The 23,619-nt window shown below is 42.7% G+C and overlaps 1 protein-coding gene across 1 annotated transcript in view; it reads right to left on the bottom strand.

Annotated features, from left to right (window-relative positions):
• Positions 1 to 23,619, bottom strand: part of PRADC1 (protease associated domain containing 1) — a 61,770-nt gene that overhangs the window by 7,338 nt on the left and 30,813 nt on the right. The window contains exons 2-4 of the mRNA XM_086960100.1: positions 9,514 to 9,614; positions 8,801 to 8,910; positions 2,139 to 2,306 (exon numbers count right to left, since the gene is read on the bottom strand). Of these exons, the coding sequence (XP_086816226.1) occupies positions 2,139 to 2,306; positions 8,801 to 8,910; positions 9,514 to 9,614 (379 nt within the window). The remainder of the gene's footprint in view (positions 1 to 2,138; positions 2,307 to 8,800; positions 8,911 to 9,513; positions 9,615 to 23,619) is intronic.

Below are 23,619 nucleotides of genomic sequence, written 5' to 3'. Positions count from 1 at the left end.
TCCCTATAGTCAAGAGTGACATTTTCTTTCTTTTCATCTCTTTCTTCCTTCTTTTGGTGCTTCTTGCTGTCTCCTTTCCTCTCTTCCGACTTCTCTTCTTCCTAAATTTCGGGTTTATAGGGCGACAGGCACGCTGCTGGAGGGGGGGTAGGCCATAGCCTCTGCATGTGTGTAGGGTTATATTTCCTTTTTGTTAGTTTCTATGGGACCTGTTTTATTCCTCTATGATTTCACCTTTTTGCCCATGGTAGGGAGTGCTGGGTGTTGGGTGGCAGTGGTAATGTGACTGGGTTATAGGCGCTACTCTGTAGCAATGATATTGTGTAACCATCCTGCCTGGCGGGGACTTGATTGTTGATATGCGAATTGCTTGATATAGTTGCCAATGTCGTGTCCCACCTACATGGACCTTGTTCTTATTTTTTATTTTATTAGTACGGAACACTACGGCCTGAGCGAGAGTTGCATAACAAAAAACTTTAAAATTTAACCTTCATTCATCCTGGGCCACGGTGCTGCGCTATCCTCCAGTTTTTCTTCCTTTCAATGTTTGCGGTTCTAATGCAGTACTGTGTCGCCATAATGTAAGCTGTAGTGCTCAACTGAGTGTTCGTGGCCGGCCGGATGGTTGTAGGCCCGTATTTGTTAATTTTCCTCGTGCACAATAAAGGTTTTCAAAAATTTAAAAAAAAAAAAAAAAAAAAAAAAAGAGTGTCACTGAATCTGCCCTGAAAAGTTTTGTAATGTGAATTGCTGTTTTTGCACATTGCTTTATTTTGCACAAATAATTGCATCCTGCACACATTATAGAATTATCTTTTGTAGAGTCACCGATTGCAACTCTTTTTTATGAACTCAAAACTCGATACTTCTAATTTCGAAGTCATTTGCACATACAGACCATGATGAATTTGCTGTTTTTATTACATGATTTTAAATGTAAGCGCTTTGGACTTGGTTTCTTGTATGATATTCCATGATGTTGAGATTTTATGTACTTTTATGGATGTTGAATCCGAATAAAGATCTTTTGACTTTACTTGAGTTCTATTGTGTTAGGTCAGAACATTTCTAGGTCACGCCTGTGTCTTGTCTGTCCATGATTACTGCTTCAATTAGGCTGATAACACCCAGGTGCAGAAATCTCACACCTCATTGTGCCTGCGTTGCAAGTGCTCCAGTTTGGAGACCTCTTCAGTGCTACCTGCTGTGAGAAACATCACTACACAAAGGCTGAGTTTGGAGAGCAGTATGAAGAGCATGTGTTAAAAGAACTACCTCAAACCGGCTCTACAGTACAAGACAGAGGATCCACACCCCCTGTCTGGAATGGTTGTATCCAAGTGGGACCAAAACTACTGCACTTCCAGTTCCAAGTCCTTTATGATCATGGTATGGAATGCTCTGTACAGTAGTCGAACAACTGCTGGGCAACTAGGGCTGGGGTTCGCCTGACAGCTAGGCACCCAGAGGTGAAGGGTAGATCACCTGAAGTCTACATTTTCTTCTAGAGGACCCGAGGATCTGCCTAATGTGCCTAGAACCACAGCTGAGGCCAAGTAGCCCCTGTCCACCCTTTAACTCCAAACAGGGTCTGTCTGCCACATTCATTATACTTCCTTCTGATTTCTTTAGCATTGTCTCGTTTAGTAATGTCATTTTATTTGGTTTAACAAGCTCTGCTGTACGATGGTTTGGTCGTATTACCCAGTTTGTTTATTATAGTATACCTTTCCCCTTTAAATAACGTGAAAGCACAGTGTGGCGACTAACTTGAAAACTGTTAACACCGCCAAAAACCATTTCAAGGAAGCACTCGGTTGAGCTGGATATCTTCAGCTATGCAAGGTCAAGGCACCCATGGCAAAGTCACTACCCTGACAACCATCATTTTACCCTAAACTCTCAACATTTTATTGGTGCTTTATGAGTTGCTCACTGAGAAGCAACAGGGTTAAAACTCTGGTCCCCTTCATGGCGTCTTGGGAGAAAATGTCAGACCATAATCGTATTGGTAAATGAACAATACAGAATGGCGGCAATGATGGACAAAAGGCAACGGATGAAGCCTTTTGCTTTGTATCCCACTAACATCACATGGTCAATCTGTTCCAGTGATTCCATGAGACGGTACTTACCCATCTCTCCCCAGAAGGAAGAGCGCTGGGATTTCCGCCGTCCTACTGGTGTTATCCTGGATCATTTCCACGTAGAAGCTGTCGTTCTCGTAGGCATTATCAGAAATGATCACTGCCAGCCCTCCGTGCTCCTGCACATTGCGCGTTTTGGACAAGAAAGAGCAACCTCTGTAATAAATATGTTACGATAAGTTGAGCAATATTGTGTGTTACAAAATTACACTCATAATATACACCTGTAGAGGCATGTAGAGTGATACTTTTCATCATGAGCGATTTCTTGCATTTTTCTTTATAAAAGTATCTGCAAATCAAAAAATGACACTTGCATTTCCGATCTTAAACTGGTCTGCATGCACATTACTCCAATGCAATAATCATTTACATTTTAGAAAGTTCAAAAGCCTATATTGTAGTCAGTAGAACTGTCCTTAAGAGCTCCTTCCTGGAGCCACTGATATAGGGACTTGGCAAAGGCAGCTCTCCTTTACATAACAACCCAGTTTGGATGCTATAACGAACACTTCTGCCGAAGAAGTGTAAGACACTGGGTCCGAGGTCTTCTCAGGTGTGCATCAACTTTATGTGACCTTTGTGAATCGCTTACAGGGAGGGGGAGCTGGGAGGACTATGGGTCTAACTTACAGTTTGGCAGAAGATAACTCAGTCATAAATGTGACGGATAACCCGTCCACGCTGTGACAAGTGCATTAGGCTATCCATCATGTTTGTGACAGAGTACCCATCCACCAAACTCCATATCAGGCCCTGGGAGTGCCTGCTCTACTTCTCTGTCCTGGCTTTTCCTGGTTGTGAACCTTAGAACCTGGATAAGAAAGAGAAACCCAGGTCACCCTCTTCTTGAGAGGTGTGCTGCTTCTTGCCGCCAGTTTAATCCCAGCACTGGCTGACACTGGACTCACCCCAGCCTGTAGCTAGTGACTTAACTCTCACTGGAAAACAACTGGGTTGTAACTCTGCAATTAGTAACTCCCGTGAGGTGGTAATAAGAGTCTAAAAGGATGGAAGCTGAATTCTAAATTTCATGAAGGCTTTTCAGACTTGTTTCCTAGGTTTCCCTATCAATGAAGAAATAAAAAAAAATAAAGTACAGGTTTACAGTCTAAAGTGATTTGTTCTGAAGGGGAAAAACTGCAGAGCCAGAGTTTTAGATCTGCATGGACAATAAGGCTTTGGAGTTCCTGTAGCATCCCCTTTTAAAAAACAGGTTATTTGGACTGTAATCATTTCACTGCCATCAATGAACAGCAGCGGCTCAATAACACTAAGGGCAGTTTCAGGGTAGAAGGTTTGGAGCAGCTCACAGAACTGTATTTAATCTCATCTCAAGGTCTCGTCAATCTGTGAGGTGACCCAGCGACTGAAATCCCAGTAACTACGGTCTGAAACGTCAAATGTACAAGAGTTGTGCATCTTGGACTAAGCACCCTACCAACTGAGCCACATTCCAACAACCAGCAGTATCAGACAGCCTGGCCACGAGTTACTCTTTGCACCACAGAAACCTCATGAGTCAGTCCAATCACTCAATCACGCTACACAGGTGACAACAGAGGTGCATCCTTTAAGGTAGGTTGCCTCGGATTAGGAGCTACTGCTCAAGGGGGCATGGCCCTCGCTCCATCCAGGGTACTCGTGCAACGCTTATGTCCACATGTCAATTTCTACCTGAATAATTTTCTTTAATTTACGACACTGCGAAAGAGGTTTCTTTCCACTGGCCCTCGTTAGATTACATTGTTTATGGAAGGGGCTGATAACTTTGGAAGGACCAGGTGTGTTACTTGCAGGTTTCCTCAAAAAGCCATCCTTCAATCTAGCTGCCCTATTTATTTGACTTCATTTCATACGTATACAGCACCACCAACCCTAGCGTACCAGAGCACTGTAGCTAGGACAAGGGACACATTCTTGCACTTACATCGAAGAGAATATAAGAATAAACAATTCCATAAGCGCAAACACGTAATGGAGCAAAGGTCAGTTGGGTTGGTCATAGCATACGCTCATGATGAGCCAAGAAGGTGAGAAAGGGGGAGGTTGCTGGATGGAGGAAGTGGGAAGGAAAGGCAGCTAGGCCAAATCATAGTTGAAGAGGGAAGCAAGAATGGGAAGGGTGCTGAGGGAGGTCAGGATATAGCATAAAGCATAGATAAAGAAGTCATTTAATCAACGCTATTTGTTTTTAAATTAAACAAGAAAACATATCAAAGAGAAAGTGGCTCAGAGGGTAGAACTTCAGTGCCGAGGGTCATTATTAGTGAATAAGGCTTTCAAACATGAAAGGTTTTAGTCTTTTATGAAAGTCAGTAGAGATTCAGGATGTCTTCAAAATTTGGGGCTGACTTAACTGCCTCACTTTGTGACAGCAATGGCATCATCTGCTTGAGACTGGGAAGCAGCAATAATCGCTAATTACACTACAGATTTCATTTTCAATGGTGCCATCCTTGGTATACTGTAAACCTAGTGTTTTCAAATTGCTGATGCGGCTAGTGAATGTCTGAGCAGAGTAGGCAACTGGGGATATTGAAAAGAAGAGCAACATTTTGGCCAAAAAAAATATAATTATAAACCACCCTAGTCTTGGTATCATGTAACTGCAGGTAGATATCCTGCATCTAGAAATCCATTGCATCTAAAAGTTCGTGCAGAGCTGTGGAAATATTCTCATGATTTGTGACTTTCATATAAAACAAACTTTCTCAGCGTAAGACTGTACAAATATGAAGTCTGATTATGTTATCAAAATGAGGGGAAAGAGAAATATTAAATAGATCAGGAACAGGGGATGTGGCTGATTGAACACAATAGCAAAAAATACTCTTTCAGAGTGGAAGGGAATTAATTTGGCATGGTGACATCTGTCGGCTAGAAAGGCCTGAAACCTTGCAGTACGGCACAGGATGAAAGAGGGCGAGATATTCTGTGGTCTCAAAGGCTACGGAGAGATAGAGTCAAACCTGTGAGACCCTGATGTGAAACAAAGCCTTAATAAGATTATTTCAGTCCCACACCTCAGCTCAAACCTATAATAAATGAAGGAGAATGGGAGAGATGCTGGAAAAGTCCTTTAGTTGCTCTACTGCCACTGTCTCCAGAATCTTAGCCACTAAAGGTAGAGGCTTCAAATTGGACAGAATGTTGGTGTTCAAGTTTCCTTTAAGGAGGGGGTTATTCTCTCGTCTTTTACAGAAGAGACAGGAGCTTCTAATGCGGACAGTTTGATTACAGTAAGGCAGCAGGACTCAAAAGCTATGTTTCTTCTGCAACAACATTAGGTGGATAAGGCAAAAGAAGTCCAAAATATGATAAAACTCTGCAGGTCTGAGTTTTAAATGCTTGAAAACGTATGGTACTCCTCTTCCGTAACTCACTGTATGGACAAAATGATGAAAAATGTAATTATTTCAATTAATGCGGGGTGTATATCCCCTGACCTTCCATTTCACGTTTGGTATTTCATGCAATTAATGGCAACTCGTTTAGTATTAGACCGATTATCCAGTGGGATATAAAATCAGGTCAATTAGAGAAGCTAGTATGCTTTAAGTTTGGTTTCCCCATTTCTGTAGATTAACAATTTATTGTGGATCCAATAACTTAGACTATCTTCCAGGAACTGTCTTGGCATTGGAGTTCTTCAAAATAAGGTTCTGTATATTTCAAACATGGGACAAGCAAAGCACTTTTCGATACACACAATACTATCTTACATTAACAACACATGCACCTTTGATTGTACTGTCATCAACAATGTCAAAAGGGAGACCACAATGGCCCCACTAAAGTAGGGGTCTTCTCTTCCATTGTAGATTTTTAATCAGATTCGGGTGCCCCATCCACCCTCCTTGGAGCTGTTTTTTCGATAGACCTGCCGCACATCATGCAAAGGGGTCCCACGAGCATAGACTTACCATAATATGTACATCCGTAACTTTACGTCATTTCAGGAGACAAGATTTGAATGTGACAAGGAGAGGGAGTCTCTTCTATCTGTGGGTCTTGCACTACAACTGTACCCCTCATCATTACTGCTAGGGAACTAGTGGCATGTACGGTACAGAGATGGGTCAGCTAAACACCACTTCAGTCATCTAGTAAGGGCTAATTCTGAACTCTTCAAATACCAGAAACATCTACTTCCTTCCACTTAGCATCCTACTTACCCACTTTTATTTCCACCCGATTTATATTAAATCCAATGCAGCAACAGCCATAAGGATTCTCATACAAACTGAGCCCTCCAAGGGAAATTGGGGTGATTGCTTCACAATAGGCACAACAGGCTAAGAACTCCTGTAGGGAGCTTTTTGCTACACTGAAAAAACTAGCCAATCTACCAGCCAAATCACAGACAGCTAGTTGCCCGGAATTTTGTAACACTTCAAAGATAGCAATCACTCCTCCTCTAAGATCACTAAGCCAGGGCCAGATACGTGCACACCCAGCACTGGTTTCTCATTTTCTTCTCCCTTGGTGGAACAGATTATTCAAGTGGTGAAGACAACTAAGTCAGGAGCCCCGTCAGATCCTGGTCCCCCTAAACTTTTCCATTAGTTCCCAGAAATATTAAGTGAACAACTAAGTTTAGTGTTCACAGAGATAATTCAGTCAGGCCTATTCCCTGATGCGTGGAAAACAGCTGCAGTCCTGCCTCTGTTAAAAAATACCCACCCTTGACCCTAAGGACCCCAGTAGCTACCGTCCGATTTCTAGGATTCCTTTCCCGTCTAAGGTATTGGAGAAATTGCTTGACACACAGCTTACAACTTTTATCTCCGCAGGAGACCTCCTGGGCCATTCACAATTTGGTTTCAAGGAGGGCAACAGAACAGAGACTGCTCTGGTATTGGCGGCAGAGTAACTTAGAAGAACACTGGATGCAGGGGAGAAGGCCGCCTTGATTTTGTTAGATCTATGGGCGGCCTTCGATACAGTCAATCACGAAATATTAACTGGCAGACTAGCGGAGCTGGACATTCAAGACACCGGTCGCACTCTGTCATCTTACCTAATGGCTAGAACTTTTTCAGCAGAACTGGGTGGCTCAGCGTCCAAGTCTTTCAAACTGCTGTGTGGTGTGCCACAAGGCTCTTCATTGAGCCCCACACTTTTTAATATTTATGTGGTTCCTTTGGCCTCAATCATTAGGCAGTTTAGTTTTTCATTTGTCTCCTATGCTGATGACACCCAGGTGGTTGTATCAGTCTCGAAGAACCTGGAGGAGACAGCTGATCGTTTGAACTACTGCATGTCTCAGGTAAATACATGGATGCAGACCAACTGCCTGAAATTGAACAGCGAAAAAACTGAAGTCATGTTACTAGAATCCAATGCTTCCATTTGGTCTCCTAGATGGTGGAATGCCCAATCCCAGTCCCTAAGTTTAAGGACCTAGGTGTTGTCTTTGATGACAGATTGACATTTGATAGTCAGATCAATAAGCTTTCCTCCACCTTCTGGGGTATTTTAAAGATGATTAGGAAGAATTATCCATTCATTCCCCCGATGCACTAAAAACACTTGTTACAACTTTGGCCCTTATAAATATCACAAAATTTCCCTCATTGACCAACAACTCTTATTTTAAAGATATACCAGTGACAAGAGTTAATTATCTCAGGATTTTAATTCTTCAACATTTTCATCTTTTTTTCTAAAACTTTTTTCATTTTATAGATTCATTTTTTATGTTACAAAACAGATATCATAAATGCATATAATCCTTAGTACATTTCTTTTATAACTATGATTATTGCAGAAAAATACTAAAAATGAATAAATACACAACAATACTAATTAATACAATCCTGATTGCATACTAAAAAACCAATCCACTCATAAAAACCATTCACTCCCATACAACTACCAGCATACAATATATGTCAATGATAGAGGTTAAAGGACAGGAAAGAATTCTCTCCTATCAACAACTCGGGTCTCACACAGAAAGAAAAATTTGAGACTCGGCACTAGGTCGACGCGCGTTTCGGTGGGATGCGTGTAGTAGACACCACCTTCTTCAGGACCACTTCAGATACTAGCAAATATAAGGGGACCTAAAATTCAAAATCCGTTTCATAAAGCAATACTAAGTCAAACAAAACAGGTCGCGATGAAAGTCCTTTCAATGTCCACGTAAGGATCTATTCAGTAATCCAAAGTAGGATGCAGAATATATAGCTGGGTATTTGAATAAATCAGTCGGTTTCTCCCAGTATGCTTAAAAACAGCATGGGGGACGAGGCTTATTGTACAGAAAGTTCACATATTTCAATAATGGTCTCCCTCCCTTCATCCAGGGAAATAAATCAGTTCTAAGGTAAGGAACAATGAGATGGAGATCCCTTCCTCTTATTCATAAATGAATGGCCATACGGTTCCCCCGCTATCGGAAATAATGCCGAACTGGTTGTGGGGAAATTCCTACTAGGGACAGCTCAAACTTGGAACCTCCTGCCAATCTCGATAAAGAGCAGCGCTTCGCTCATGTCTTTTAGAAGAGCACTGAAAACATGGCTATTCTCCAACTGCTTGAATCCCATATCAGCATCACTCCGTCCTGCCAACCCCAGCGCCAAGACACCCTTGGGCACACTTGCGCGATACAAATGTATTCATCGAATCAAATCACTTACCCCCGCTCCACCAACGCAATCTGATCCTGAATGAAGACTCCGTTGCTCAGCTCCCCACAAGCTTCCGGTGGATCTGCAGGGACCAGATGGATCGAGTCATAGCGTCTGTTCTGAGAAAAAAAAAGACAAGTGATGGTCTGGAATGAAGCATGATTGAGGAAAATGTTAATAGCGGACAGATGATATTCTATGCACCAAGTAAAACAGCATGAACTTTATAACCTTGTGTAAAACCCTTAGATTTAGTGGGAAATGCGTGAAGGGAGCTGAGGGAGAGGTTAAGGAACCGGGCAAGTGCGAGTCTACTGAGCATTTTGTCTATGGTCCATCGCAGTGTGTCTGGAATAGTGTCTCTGTGGATAGCCTTCACTTGCTTCAGAGGGTCAGTAAGACTGGAGGTATTCTAAGACACAAAAAGGGCACAGCGAAAAGTCTTCAAGTGAACAGAGGTGGAAAAAGAGGGCTGCAATCTAGACTTCAGATTATTTGTAGTAAATTCCTGACAAGTGGTGCTAAAGTTGGTCAAATGGAGTTTGCATCAGAGAACCGTAACGTACTCCAAAATATTTTACTAGGCACAGCGCTAAGATCAGACTAGACACATATTATTTAGTACTAACAGGAGGATACTGGCCATGCTTGGCAACATTTATAAGGGAGGAAATGATTCCACCAGTGAAGAAAACTAAACTTAAAAGTCATTCAATACTTACAAATATGCCGCCAAAATCTTTAGCAGGGGTAGCAGAGAAAATGTATCGAATGTCCCCAGGGCTCACCACTTGAAAATATAAATACTCATTGATGTGCAGACCTGAAACAATTAAAGAGAGCATAATTCATAGCAGGGATCAGCATCCAATACATACTTTATTTCCATATTGTAAATGATAATCCTACAGCAAATTCAGTTTATTTATTTATACAGTTTTCTATAGCGTGGACATCAAAAGACGTTGGAGCACTTTACAAAAGAAATAGATAATTACATAAAGCATATAAATTACAATACACCAGGCGTATAGATTACATTACCACAGACTAAAAAAGACAAAGACCATTAAAGTAAGTTATCAATTACAACAGTCAGAAATGTTCAGTAACCGCATGTGGATGGATGCCAGGTAGAGGAAGGAGTCCAAACAAGTCAAAGTAGAGAGGTGAGCCGCGCGGCACCAATCCATGTGGAAACTAAGCCATTGAGGTGTAGAATGGAGAAGAGAGTTAACTAAAATATCTTTCAACATGGCATTCAGTTCAGATTTAAAGATAGCCTGCGGGGTAGCGGTGCATAGGTTATTTATAAAGTTTTATATAGCGCGAACAAGATCCCGAAGGATATCAGAGCGCTTTACAATAGGTTGGAAGAGAGGACAAAAATGAAATAGACACAGCAATTGTCAAAATACAATAAACAGTAAACAGTGGTACACGTATAGAGTATAATATTATGCAGAAGAGAGGTAAGTAGAGGCAGACTCCGGTTGCACTTCCAGAAACGGACCGGGACATAAATTAAGATTTTCCAAAGATCTGAGGTGCTGCGAGCAAGAGCTTCACCATTCTGTAAAGGTCTAACAGATAATGCAATGTTCTCAGCCAGACAATGTGGAGTGGATGTGTGTAGGGCCCTTCAAGTGCTACAAGCCATTTTGAGTATAGCCCGGGCTTTAAATGGAAGCCAGTCACGTGCTATCAGAATCGGTGAAACTGTGTCATTCCTTTCGCCTCAGAGACAAACCCTGCTGCTTAATGCGGGATTGCTTTTTTTGGGAGTGAGATGAATCTTGGGAAGACCAGTCGATTCTAGATCGCATCAGTGATTGCACCAGGGTTTTGAGATCTTGCTCTGGAATCAAGAGGCAAATTCCTCAGAGACTTGCAACTGAAACAGCACATTTATGGCCATGGAGTGGACTTGGGATTGTAAATTGAGTTTGGCTTAAAAAAAAATTAAATCAAAATGTACATTTTCCAATAATGGAATTCCAATGCAAGTTTGTTTATAAAAGTCTTTCTTTCTTACTTGTGCATGGAAATATGTAGAAAGCATTCTAAGGTGCTTCCGTCACAACTATCATTCCTGTGATCAAAGCCTCATTGTCACCCGAGCAGATGTTGGTCAGACGCAGCATGTAGATCTAAGCTGCTCTTAAATTCATTTAGTGAGTCAGCTGGCAAAATCAATTAAAACAACAAACATTATGCATTTGTTAGATTAAGGACTTGTATTCAAACAATTGGTCAGAGTATCACCCTATCTGACTGATTCACAATGAAATATCTGAAGCTGTGTTTACACTTTGCGTAAGAATATGCATATGTGCAAGTCCCACAAAAGGTAGAAACTTTCAAGTATTGTACATATAAGTTCAAGGGTATGAAAGAGCATCAGTGTCTAGATATAAACATATGGAGTGACAATTTATGGCATATTCACTAACATTTACAATGGAACCCTTCCTAAACATTGCTAAGAATCCAGCAGAATGTACATGGAAGAAAGTCCCACACACACACACAGCCAAGAATCAAGCATCATAGGGTCATGCGTAGTTAAGCACCCTACATCCTAGTGCAACTGCCAAGCGGGAGATGCAGCTGGACTTCACACACGTTGTATATGATGTAGTAAAACTGTGGGACTGTGAAGAAGAAAGGTTCAAGAGGGGGTATGTGAAGGATGTAGTGAGACATGTCACACAGTCCAGCCACAGAGGGCGCTGGTAAATGCACGGCCAGAAGCCCAGGTAGGTGAAACAGCCTAGAGTGCTTGCATCTCTGCTTTCCTACCAACTTCTTTGTGTTCGTGTAATGGTATCTTTACTCCCGACAAGGGCGAGAAAAAAAGGGGCGCATGGAAAGTGAATTGGCAATTGCTCCCCAGATATAAGCAGGAGGATCTCTATATTTGCTCTATGCTTGAGGAAAATTTGAATTCAGAAAGGTTTGCTAAAAGTACAGATGCCAGGCCTACTTTTGTAAATTCTTGTGAATTTCCGAAAATGTTCACTGTACACATTGGTGCATTGCATAGACATATTGCAAGTTGGAAAAGAGTTTAGAAAATGCTTTGGAGTCTAGCGTTAGCCAAAACCTTGTGATTTTACTAAAATTATATACATTTGATATACTAACAGAGTGGTTTTCAGGTAGACCTCTTAACCAGTTGCACCGTTATTGTTTCATTCACTTCCACAGAATACAGCACATAACAGTTGGTCAGCGCACTTCAGCCATTGGTTAACTTCACTTTTAGGGAGTGCATTCTACTTTTTTTTTTTTTTTTAATAAAGAGCACATCCGCACTTAAAGTAGTATCCTTTATGTAAGAGGCTGGGCGCTTTTTCAGAGAAAAAAATGTTTTGCTTTGAAACATTTTTCTCATATTGGTGAGGGCTTGGAAGTCAGTAAACTATAAGTAAACAATAGGTTTTACAAAAGCAACGACGGACCTAAACACGCCTTGGCAAACGCAAAGGGCTGGTTTACAATGCCAGATCTATTGGCTTTACCAAATGCCTGTTTTCTAAGTTGCAATTCTTTTTGTGTACATTTTATTTTGAACGCAAACAATCACAAATCTTGCTTTTATGCTTAGGCATGCAATTGCAAATATTCAGTGAGCGTTTTGGAAGCCTTATAAATAGCATCAAATTGTTACATTTGAACCAGTGTCAGCAATGCAAGCTGAGCTCATAGTCACTGCCTTTCCTAAGAGTGCTCTCCCTAATAGTAAAGGTTTTGCGTTCATGAATCATATATACAAGTTTGAACAACTCATACATATGGATACAAACTTTGCTTTAATGGCAGACAATATTATTTCACAGATCCATAAAGTAGTACTAGAAACCACCAGCCAAAAGAGTTGCACTGCAGGGTTTTTGGCCTTTTTGTCTAGTGGACAAAATAAACATGCAATGTTTCCTTGTACTTGATAGAAAACAATATGTCCAAGAAGACTAATCCACACCCGTGTACACATCCACACTTCTGATTACTTCTCCCACTCCAACTAACGGCCCAATACCCACTATTCAATCATCTCACCCTCCTTCTCTCAACAAAACTTGCATAACCTACTTCACTTGAGTTTCAGATCTTAGAAATCACCCTCTACCATTCTGTTAACTACTGTCCACCATAGCACCCTCTCAAACTTTATTCTCCTCAAGCGCACTGCTGCATTCAATACGATCTACCACACCACTCTGCTATTAACCTTTACTGCTCTACTAGGACACCCCCAACTGGCTCTCTTCTTATCCCTCCCACCAGTCATTCTTGGTCTACTGGGCTGCCCTGTTCTTCCCTTTACTATCTTTCCCATTGTTGAGCAACAACCATTCTCTCCTTTTCTCCTACATCTTTCTTGATGACCTAATTTCCTCTTTCCGTTCTGTCATTACCTATGTGCTCATGATGTCCAGATTTTTTTCTCATTCCCAAACTTCATTTCTCTCCAACAATGGTGGTTCTCCGACTGACTGACAGCAACTCATCACTAGATGGTTTCCTCGGGCTTAACTTGAATAAAACCAATTCTATTTTGCTGCCACACCATTGCCTACCTCTCTAGCCAGCCTCCCTTTCCACCCGGTGACATCATAATTTCCACAGAAACATCAAGCAGGTACCACATCCGAAGTATATGAAGGACCAATCAATAATGTCCTTTTTTATATCGCTAAGTCATTGATCTCAGCATGGGCTCTTGGCAATCTAGAAGTTTGTACCAGCTCACTGCTAGATCGCTCTCTATATTCCTGCCCTCTAGAGATAGGTCCACACTTCACAACATACCTTGCCTTCCTGAGTAGGGCTCTGCTCAGTGTACTGACCCTAGTATTCAAGCAATCAGTAAGAAGTGCTCATGATGAATGTATCGTGCTCACCTGTACTTACTGGACATGTTGAGATGTGCTCCTCTTACCGTCATGAGTGTGCAATTCTTCCAAGGTAGAAGAGGTCAGCGGTGCACAAAACCTACGCAAACCCAGGTGTGAGGCTTCGCATCCGAGATGCGCAATCTATGCGAACAACACAGATGCAGTCAGAACAAACTGCAACTCCCATGGTTCCACAAGACTCTTGAGACATGCAATGGTGGTGGCCATTTCAGAACTTATTTTGTATTTCAGCTATTGAAAGTCACAGTGTTAACCAACTATAGAGAGTGGGGAGTACAGAGATTGCCACACGTTAGATCAAATGTTATATTAGGAGCAGTGATTTGGAATTCAAGTGATGAAATAGTAAGAGACGTTTATGGTTTTAGATATCAACACCTATAAAGTGCAGGGTGAGCCCAGCTGTAAGAACAAGCAGAGTGAAGATATTTAGTATTTCTGTTTCTCTCTCGTCCAATCCCTGTTTAGCTGGGTCTACTGCTGACTAGCAGAATGTCCTTTGCTTGGCTCCCATTGGCTTCCGGGAAGTCAGGAGGATTAGCATCACTACTGTTCGATCTGGATTGGCAAATTGGAGCAAACTTGACAGATTGACTAGTCCATGATATTATTGCATCCCAAGCAATTGATTCTGAAAATACCTTGTCTCAAACCCTAGAAGTAGTAATTAAATCACAAAAGAAAGTCAGTCTAATAAGATCAGAGAACAAAACTACAATTTGAGTTGAGTCACGTAAAATAGAATTAGGTTCTTTATTGAAGCCAGATTTCATTGCCTTCCGAATAATAATCCTTGGACCTTACCAGCCCCAGTTCAAAACTCTAACTCTTATGTGCATTCATACCCACAAGTACAATTTGCAATACCTTTAGCCCCTCCAGAGGGATGATTAATCCCAAAATGTTTGCACTATTCCTTAATCAGTGTCAACTACATTTTCTGTGTAAACCCATTATGTTCCCTGAATACCAAAGTAGCATTTGTTCACGGTACTCGAGTGGAAAACTGCAAATTTTCATTAGCAGATTACAATAACCCAACGCTGTACAATTTTTCTGCCTTTTGTGTGCAAATTAGGAAGTAATTTGATGTAAAATTACACTCTCTTTAGCTAGTGTATTGCTGAATTTGACCTAGGTGATATTTATTATGAATTTCTGGAAACAAATGTGTAACATGTTCAGGCAGTATTACAAAGATTAATAGACTATTATCCGTTTGCCAAATTTGAGGAGCATATTCCATACAAGTAGAAATTTTGGGGTCTATATTTATCCCACAGGAAACTACAATAATTTACTGGTCTACACCTACTTTTATCAAAGTTGTCCAAGGTTTTCTAGGCGTTGCTGATTTTTTTTTTTAGAAGATTCATTCATCTATGTATTTTCTGAGGTAGTTAGACCTATAACCAAACTTCTTCGTAAAGAAGCTACCTTTATATTATCTAAAGAGATTTTAATATTTTTTTCTAACACTTTTCTGTGCGCCTATTTTGTATCATCCAGATGTTGAACGACCATTTTTGTTATGGAGACAGATGCTCTACATTATGCCATGGAAGGTGTTTTAATCCAAAGAAATCAAATCGCTGGGCAGGTGAATCGAGTGGACTATTTTTCCAGAAATGTTCCCCAGCAGAATTAAACTACATCATTACAGGCAGAGAAATGTTGGCAATCAAGAGATCTTTTGAAAATGTAATACATTATACTCCTGAACGGTGCAACCAAAGTGGGCACTTCAATATATCAAACAACTCATTACATTAAGCGTGACTTGAATCTTAAGTCGAAATTAACACAACTTGTTGGCAGCTTTAGCAAAGCTACCACTGGGTTGCCTTAAAAATTCCTGGCCTTCCCAGGCACACATGGAGCCTGGTCCACGAGACGGCTTTCTGCCCACCTGGAGAGACGTGCCAACAACTTTCAGGAAGAAAAACAATGAGGGATTGCAGGCTGGTAAGGTGTCACCTCCCTCCTGCATGAAGCCTCTTAGGCGTTAGGCCCAAAAGTCAGGCTTTAAAGGTGAAGCCACCTTTGAAAGACAGATGGGTAACGCCAGGAGGGAGGGCTGCCCCATTGTTGAGGTAATCTGGCTAGCACTGGATGCAGAGAGAGGAATCTAGTTGTCAAACTGGTTGACCCATGCACGGGTAACCCTGAGGAAGCCAAACCCCCGGGGGTGTGCTGGTGGGATTTGAACATTGAGAGAGGAGTCTCGCCATCTTGGGAGTGGACAGAAAGGTACCTCCTGGGATAGCTGGATACCAAACTCTACAGGAAGTGGTCACCAGGTGGGAGGGAACCTGGTAGCCCATTGGCTACCAATCGCATCCTGTACTGAGGGCACCTTCCAAGCATAAAGAGGGCACCCAGAACTCATATCTCGACCAACTTGGAAGAAGGATTGCCCTGCTGCACAAAGTGAACCAGCAAAAAGAGGCTGCACCGACAAGGACTGCACCTGGTGGCTACCGAAGAGAGGGACTGTCCCTGCCATGTCCTGCTGAAGGAGAAGCTGTCTAAAGACCCAGTCAAGCCAAGGAACTCTAAGGACCGTGACCGTCTGACTCTCTGTGAAGCGGTCGCTCCCCACGCTCCCTGCCCGGATATCATAGCGCTCTGCTAGCACTGCCTCTCTGCCTCTAAGAATTGTGCCTGGGTATCGTAGCGCTTTGTTGCATCATATCGTAGCGCTTTGTTTATTGCTGCCTGCTAGTGCTCAATGCATCATATCGTAGCGCTTTGTTTATTGCTGCCTGCTAGTGCTCAATGCATCATATCGTAGCGCTTTGTTAATTGCTGCCTGCTAATGCTCACTGCTGCCTAGAAGAATTATTGTGCCCTCTGCTCTCGCATTGCGTAATTTAATATTTACAATTATTGCCCGATTGTGCCGATGCCTTTGTGCCCCAATCTCTTCCTGGTTTCGGTTTTGGTCTCGCTGCCATTTTGCTTGTTGTGCCTCGTAGCCAGCCTCTCCACCCCGCTCCCGCCTCCCAGCCGCTCTATCCACTTATATCAGATGCACTTGCGCGCAGCGTTCAAGCGCAGCAACCGCGCCCCATGCTCGCCGAAGGTGCGCCAAAGGTAAGCCCGTCTGCGCCCGTCCGCGCCTAGACCGCGCCAGACCCCCTGGCCCTCGTAAATCCCACTCCTCCTGCTTAACATATGATGCCGCTTCCCTCTCAGCACTCAACCCCGGCCGCACCCAAGACTGCTACCAAGCCGCCCCAGGACACACCCATGGACCCTTCACCTGCAAGTTCAACTGCATCAGGACCCACACCAAATCCACAGACTCCAAACAGAGCTCCGACACTAACCACCTGAAGTGCATCCTACTCAACACCCGCTCGGTCCACATACACGCCATTGAACTCTGGAACCTACTCGACACCACTTCGCCGGACGTCGCCTTTCTTACAGAAACCTGGATGAACGCCTCTTCAGCTTCCGACATCGCCATAGCCATCCCAGACGGCTACAAGATCATCCGAAAGGACCGCACCATTCAAACAGGAGGAGGCATTGCAATCGTCCATAAGAACTCCATCCGCATCACGACCAGCTCAGACGATATCCTCGCAGCCGCCGAACACCTTCATTTCCAGATCCACACCGACCCCAAGACCACACTCAGAGGCACCCTCATCTACAGACCACCAGGACCCCGCACACAATTCAGCGAAGACATCACTGACTTCATCAGCCCACACGCCCTCCCCTCCGAGGACTACATTCTACTGGGAGACCTCAATTTCCACCTGGAAAAGAAAAACGACAGCAACACCACCACCCTTCTGGACAACCTGGCCAATCTCGGACTCAAACAACTTGTTGATAGCCTCCACCCACTATGCCGAACACACGCTCGACACAATCTTCACCTCTAGCAAGCACATCTCCTTCAACCACACCACAACTCTCCACTGGACGGACCACAGCTGCGTTCACTTCAACTACAAAAAGACCACGACCCACAACCAATCCCCCGAAGAAACTGGAACAAAATTACCACCGACCAGCTCTTCACTTCGCTTCACCAAAACCCTCCTGCAAAATCGTCGGACCCAAACCAAGCAGCCACCAACCTCACACAATGGATCACCCACAGCGCCGACGAACTTGCACCCTTGAAAAACCACCAAATCAACAAAGCAGCAAAAAAGCCCCCTGGTTCAACTATGACATTAAGACATCCAAGAAGTTATGTCGTACCCTCGAGAAAGCCTGGAGAAAAAACCCAACCACTGACAACCTGACCACCTTCAAGATCGCCATCCGCAAACACCACCAACTGATCCGATCCACCAAGAAATCAGCATTCAAGGATCGACTTGACAACAACGTCCACAACAGCAAAGAACTATTCAACATCGTCAAAGAATTTACCAACCCCATCGCCGGCGCCAACGACATCACTCCATCCCAAGACCTTTGCGACTCCCTAGCCTCTTTCTTCCACAACAAAATCGCCGACATACATAACAGCTTTGAAAACCAATCCGGAGACCAGCCCACTCCACCCACTTCTGAACCAGAATCCCCCTCTAACAACCTTTGCGCTTGGAACCCAATCACCACTGATGACACCATCCGCCTGATGAACTCCATCCACTCAGGATCGCCAACCGACCCATGTCCCCACCACATTTTCAACAAAGCAGACTCCATCATCGCACCCCATCTCCGAGACGTCATCAACTGCTCCCTCAACTCCGCTACCTTACCGGAAAGCTGGAAACATGCAGAACTCATCGCCTTCTAAAGAAACCCACAGCAGACACCCTACTGAACTTAAGAACTACCGCCCCATCTCGCTCCTCCCATTCCCTGCCAAAAGTTATTGAGAAAGCAGTCAATCATCCAAATTTCTGAACTTGAACTTGAAGGGCCAGCTGACGGGCCTCTTGTTCGCAGCAAAGGGAAATAACAACCGAAGAAGCCTGCTGTGGCACATTGGTAGCCCAAAGTCTTCAGTCGCTACCTCCTTGGCCATGCAGCACCAAGAACCAATATCTGATACATAGTTGCACCAGAGTTTGCTGAGCCCATCAGTGCCATCGCAAAGTTACTGGGACCCTCAGAAGAAGAGTGATCAATTCAGGAAGAATTTGCCTATACCCATGACAACAGCAGGCTGGTAGTCCAGTGGCGACTGGACTTCAGTCAGACAGCAGAGGACTTTGTGGGATGTCGACCATGCAACCAGGACCCCCTCACCATCAAAGTGGACAAAGGAATCCCTGATGGAAGACCCTCCTGTCAACCGCATCGCATCCACGTCGTCCTTGGAGCATCTTCAGCATCCTTCATAACTTGCATCATAACTACTCCATAGGATTCAATTTCCAATGCAGATACAGTGCCTGGAACTTGCTGAAGGACTGCTTCCCTTATGAAGGTTATGGAGGACCTTGCTGGTCCCCCCCCCCCCCCCGACTTGCTACCTGCCGAGGTTGGTCACCCCAAGTACTTATAACTGAACACTTACCTATGTTTTCCATCATAAAGTTTCTAAGTCTCAAGTTCATTGACTTTACCAATACTTGTTCGCGGTCAAGTGAAATTGCTTTGATTTATTATTGCTTGTAAAATCTATATCTCTGGAACGCTGCAGTCGATCTTTTTCATTCTATTGTATGAACGCTTATAAAATACAGTCTATTTTTATAAATTGGTGTTTGATTTCTTGAGTAGTGTAGATTTATTCTTCAATTGTTTTAGTGCCATTTATATGCTTTACCCTTGTTCCTCTGTGTAATCCTTGGTGTCGAGGGTGCTCAGAGGGTTTTTGCAGACCAAAGCTGCTGAACCTAAAGAGGCGGTAAGTGTATTACACAGTGAGGCTGCACAACCATACTATATAATACACCCCATTTCCTCAACCTTCACCTGCTCACAGCACATAATTCTCCCTCCATAGCACCAATGCCACTTTTGAACAATGCAAATATGTCCTCATCTATTATACTCCTAAATAAGGGCGTCCAAGGTCCACACCTCTATTTCACAGCTTATGGATCATATTAACCACCGGAGTATGATTGTCTTATGTATTAAAACGGTTTTGTTTTCTCAACAGGGTTTCTGTTCAAAATAATATGGACACTAAGTGCAATATACAAATATATGTACCAATTTGAAACCTATGATTGGCCAGTCAACACCTAATGCCCCTGCCAAACACTCCTCAAGCACATTGAGGTTCTGATTTTTCCAATTACGTGGCCCCTCCATAGACTAGTCGGCCTGTGTGTAATCTCCACAATTTTGTTTTTCGGAACTGCACTCTTCTGTCTCGTGAAAGGAGGACACAACGTTATAAATGTATTATGTTACTTCAGAGGTTGTTGTCTATAGCTATGGGATACAACAGGACTCTCAACCTTCCACAGCCTTTTTCAACATTTATCTTGTGGCACTGCGCCAACTCTTGACGAGCACTCCGGTGTCCACTCAGGGTGTGGAAAACATCCAAGTCTATTTAATTATCCGAGGATGTATACCCTTGCAGAGATACAGAGAAATTATTAGAAGATATTACGTTATAGATGACGGTCAACTCTTGAAAGACCAACAGCTCAAAGACAGAAGTCCGCATTAGAGGGGCAAGGGGCAGAGCAAAACTAACAGCCCTTAAATCTCCAATTTGAATGGCTGACAAAGAAACTCAGGGGGAATGTTTCTGACATGGGTTACACTGGCCAACCCACCAGAGACCAGTGTAGCAACACCTACCCTCAGTAAAATGTATTTATTTTATATCTCCACCACCTGACCCTAGGATACGAAATAACAGTACGTATGTATGTATGTATGTATGTATGTATGTATCTGGTTCGGCGCTCCTTCACCCTCTTGTGGCCCTGAAGGCCTTCTGTGGTGGCGACCACAGATTAGAGTAATGTGTGGAATGTTGATGGTTTGGAACGGGCTGAAGCTGGGTTATTAGGTCCTGTCCTGGGGAGAGGGGTTTGGGGAGTTGTGTGGGGTGTTTTGAAGGGGGGCTACAACTGCTGCGATGCGGGGGAACAACTGTCTGTTAGTGATACTGTGCAGAAAAATGCATCATGGGGACGTTACCTCATCTAAAATGCATAACATGGAATGTCCGAGGACTTCGAACGATGGTGAAACGTCATAAGGTGCATGCCTATTTGGCGAGACAGGGCGTACAGATAGCAATGCTTCAAGAAACTCATTTGACCAAGAAGGAATGCGGGGCCTTACAGAAGAGGTGGCGGGGTCAGGTGTTTGGAACGACATACTCAGCATTTGCCAGAGGGGTACTGATATGGATCAGAGCGGGGATACCATTCCAGGTGACAAATCAGCGGGTGGATCCTGAGGGTAGATATGTAGCGGTTGAGGGACGGCTTTACGGCAGGGAGGTGGTCCTGTGTAGTGTATATGCCCCCAATTCCGAACAAGTTCGTCAGATAATATGCTCGAATTGGTACTTATTAAACATCAATAAGTCAAAAAATGAACAGTTAGAAAAACCAATGTTCGCGTATCGAAAAAACAAAAACATAAAAGACCTTATAGTTAAATCGCGGACGCGTTTAACTAAACAAATGTCACAACGAAACATAATGGATCTATCACCGGTCCTAGGCAATTATAGATGCGGCACGTGTGTTTCATGCCCCTTAGTGATAGAAAGCCCATCAGTCTGCTACAACAAAGTAACAATCCAAAGTAAATGTATGACAAATTGTAAATCTAAAAATATAGTATACATGATACTCTGTCCCTGTCAAAAAGCATACGTTGGGGAAACAGCACGATCCATGAATGTTCGACTTACCGAACACAGATCAGCAATAAGGACAAAAAAAACTAACAGCCCCTTTAGTATGCCATTTTCTTGAACACCAACATAAACCTGAAGATATTAGATGGTTTATCCTAGAAAAAATCATGCCCACAGCAGGGCTCTGCTGTGATGCAATAAGGAAAAAACGGGAAGTATACTATATCTTCATGTTGGACAGTGTAAATAAAGAACTAAATGCCGTCATTCCGTGGGAACAGGCTTTTTTGTAATGGCAGATATGAAAATAAGTACACTATCACTCTGAGAGATACGGCTAGATGATAATGTAATAGAGTGAGCCATCATGTATACATTCATTAAGCATTTATCCTATATACACATATATATACTCTTCTAAACACTCAAAGTGGAACACCATTCATCCATTGCCCCTTTATATTCTATTTTTATTTTTATTTTAATGCATGTCTTAGTAACTGTATAAGCACTTTGGCATCATGCATCTATACTATGTAGCACCAATACTGGACTTAGTCTAAAAGCACCTTAGTCGGTCCCCATCCCTCTTCTTCAAAATACAACAGCTCCATGCTGGGTTCTCTATGGTTCTGATTATCTGACTGGGGTTTTGCAGTTACGTTAATGCTAACCTAATACTCAATCTTCACTTTTTCATTTCTAATCCTCCGTTTTTATGTCCCCTCTTCTATTTTCTTTGTTTGTTTTTCTCATCCACACCGGGTTAGCTAGCTAAACCATCGGCAGTCCGTTTTCGAGTACTATGCCTCCCGCTTTTCATTCTCAGTCTGTCGTCTCTGTCCGTGTCCTTACAGCTAATTAATGCCCCTTTAAATATGGCGCGACCTTATGTCCGTCCGTTTCCGACACAAGACGCCGGGATCCTTTATCGAGGATGCATTCATGAAGCCAGACGACCGACTTCATTTTATCCCTAAAAGTAAGTTTATCTCGAATATCAGGCAGAAATTTTTGCCAGGTCTTGTCACTGGTACAAGCCCTACCCATTACCAGTTAGTTCTGAACGAGCAGAGATCCATTCTACTCGCTATGTTTAGTAACAGTTAGGAAGCACCCTCTTACTTTAGATAGACGCTTAATGCATTCACTGCTATCTCTGATATTGGAGTAACATGGCTGTACTACACAAGCACATACTCCATATAACTATAAAGGAGAGTCATATATTTCTGATCATTATAAACGTCATGTAATTATGTCAGTAGAAAGATTTCTATGGTTTTTCAGCAGCACCCAGCACTAGCTATTCCACTTTATTGTTAGTCTCCACATATTATCAGCATCATCCTTACTTGTTAATCTTAACTTAGACAGTAAGTAGTAATCCTGTTTATCTACTTCTTTTCATGTTTTTAGAATCGTCCTACAATTTCCACACTAAAATCGATCTGGCTTCTCTTCTAGATGCCCAACCCTTAAGGTATTTGCCATGGATCTCATCACTCTGCTGTTATCTATCTGATAGTATATCTCACTATCCATTTCTAATACTATGCTCCTTATATTTTTAGAGCCAATATCCACAACGCCAAGATATTAGAAGTGGTTTACTATTAGCATCATATTCACTTCCAACATCAATGAGATCTTTTACGTCGTGATCAAAATACATTAAAGGTACATAGACCTCAGATAGTACTAGAGCCTTTGGCTAGACTATTCTTAGGTTTACATATATACCCATTAGGTCTTTTTTGTTTTTCTTTTTCCTTTACCATTCTAGGAAATTACACGCTTATATATCAACTCTGCATCAGCACTTCCCCGACCATTTTGCTAGGGCTACGAGATTGAACATACAACTATCTTAACTTGCTGACCAGCTTTTCACTCATCTTTAGCTGTTTTTTGTAAGTACCAGTATATACCGGTTAGTCTTTATATGTTGCATTATGTGTTCCTATAAGGCCTCAATCCAGGATTATTATGTGTCCCTATCTCCGTTATGGTTTCTATCATGCCCCCTACTTCTAAATTTTTTTATTTCAGGATGATTATGTGTCCCATTTTCTATACCTACACAAACCCCCCCGCCCCCCCCATTCCACCTATTCCCTGTCTATGCCACACTCATC

This window comes from Lissotriton vulgaris, chromosome 3_1 (assembly GCF_964263255.1).
Source record: "Lissotriton vulgaris chromosome 3_1, aLisVul1.2, whole genome shotgun sequence".
Taxonomy (NCBI): Eukaryota; Metazoa; Chordata; class Amphibia; order Caudata; family Salamandridae; genus Lissotriton; species Lissotriton vulgaris.
Note: the sequence above shows the minus strand (reverse complement) of the source record. Positions and strands in the feature narration are given on the sequence as shown.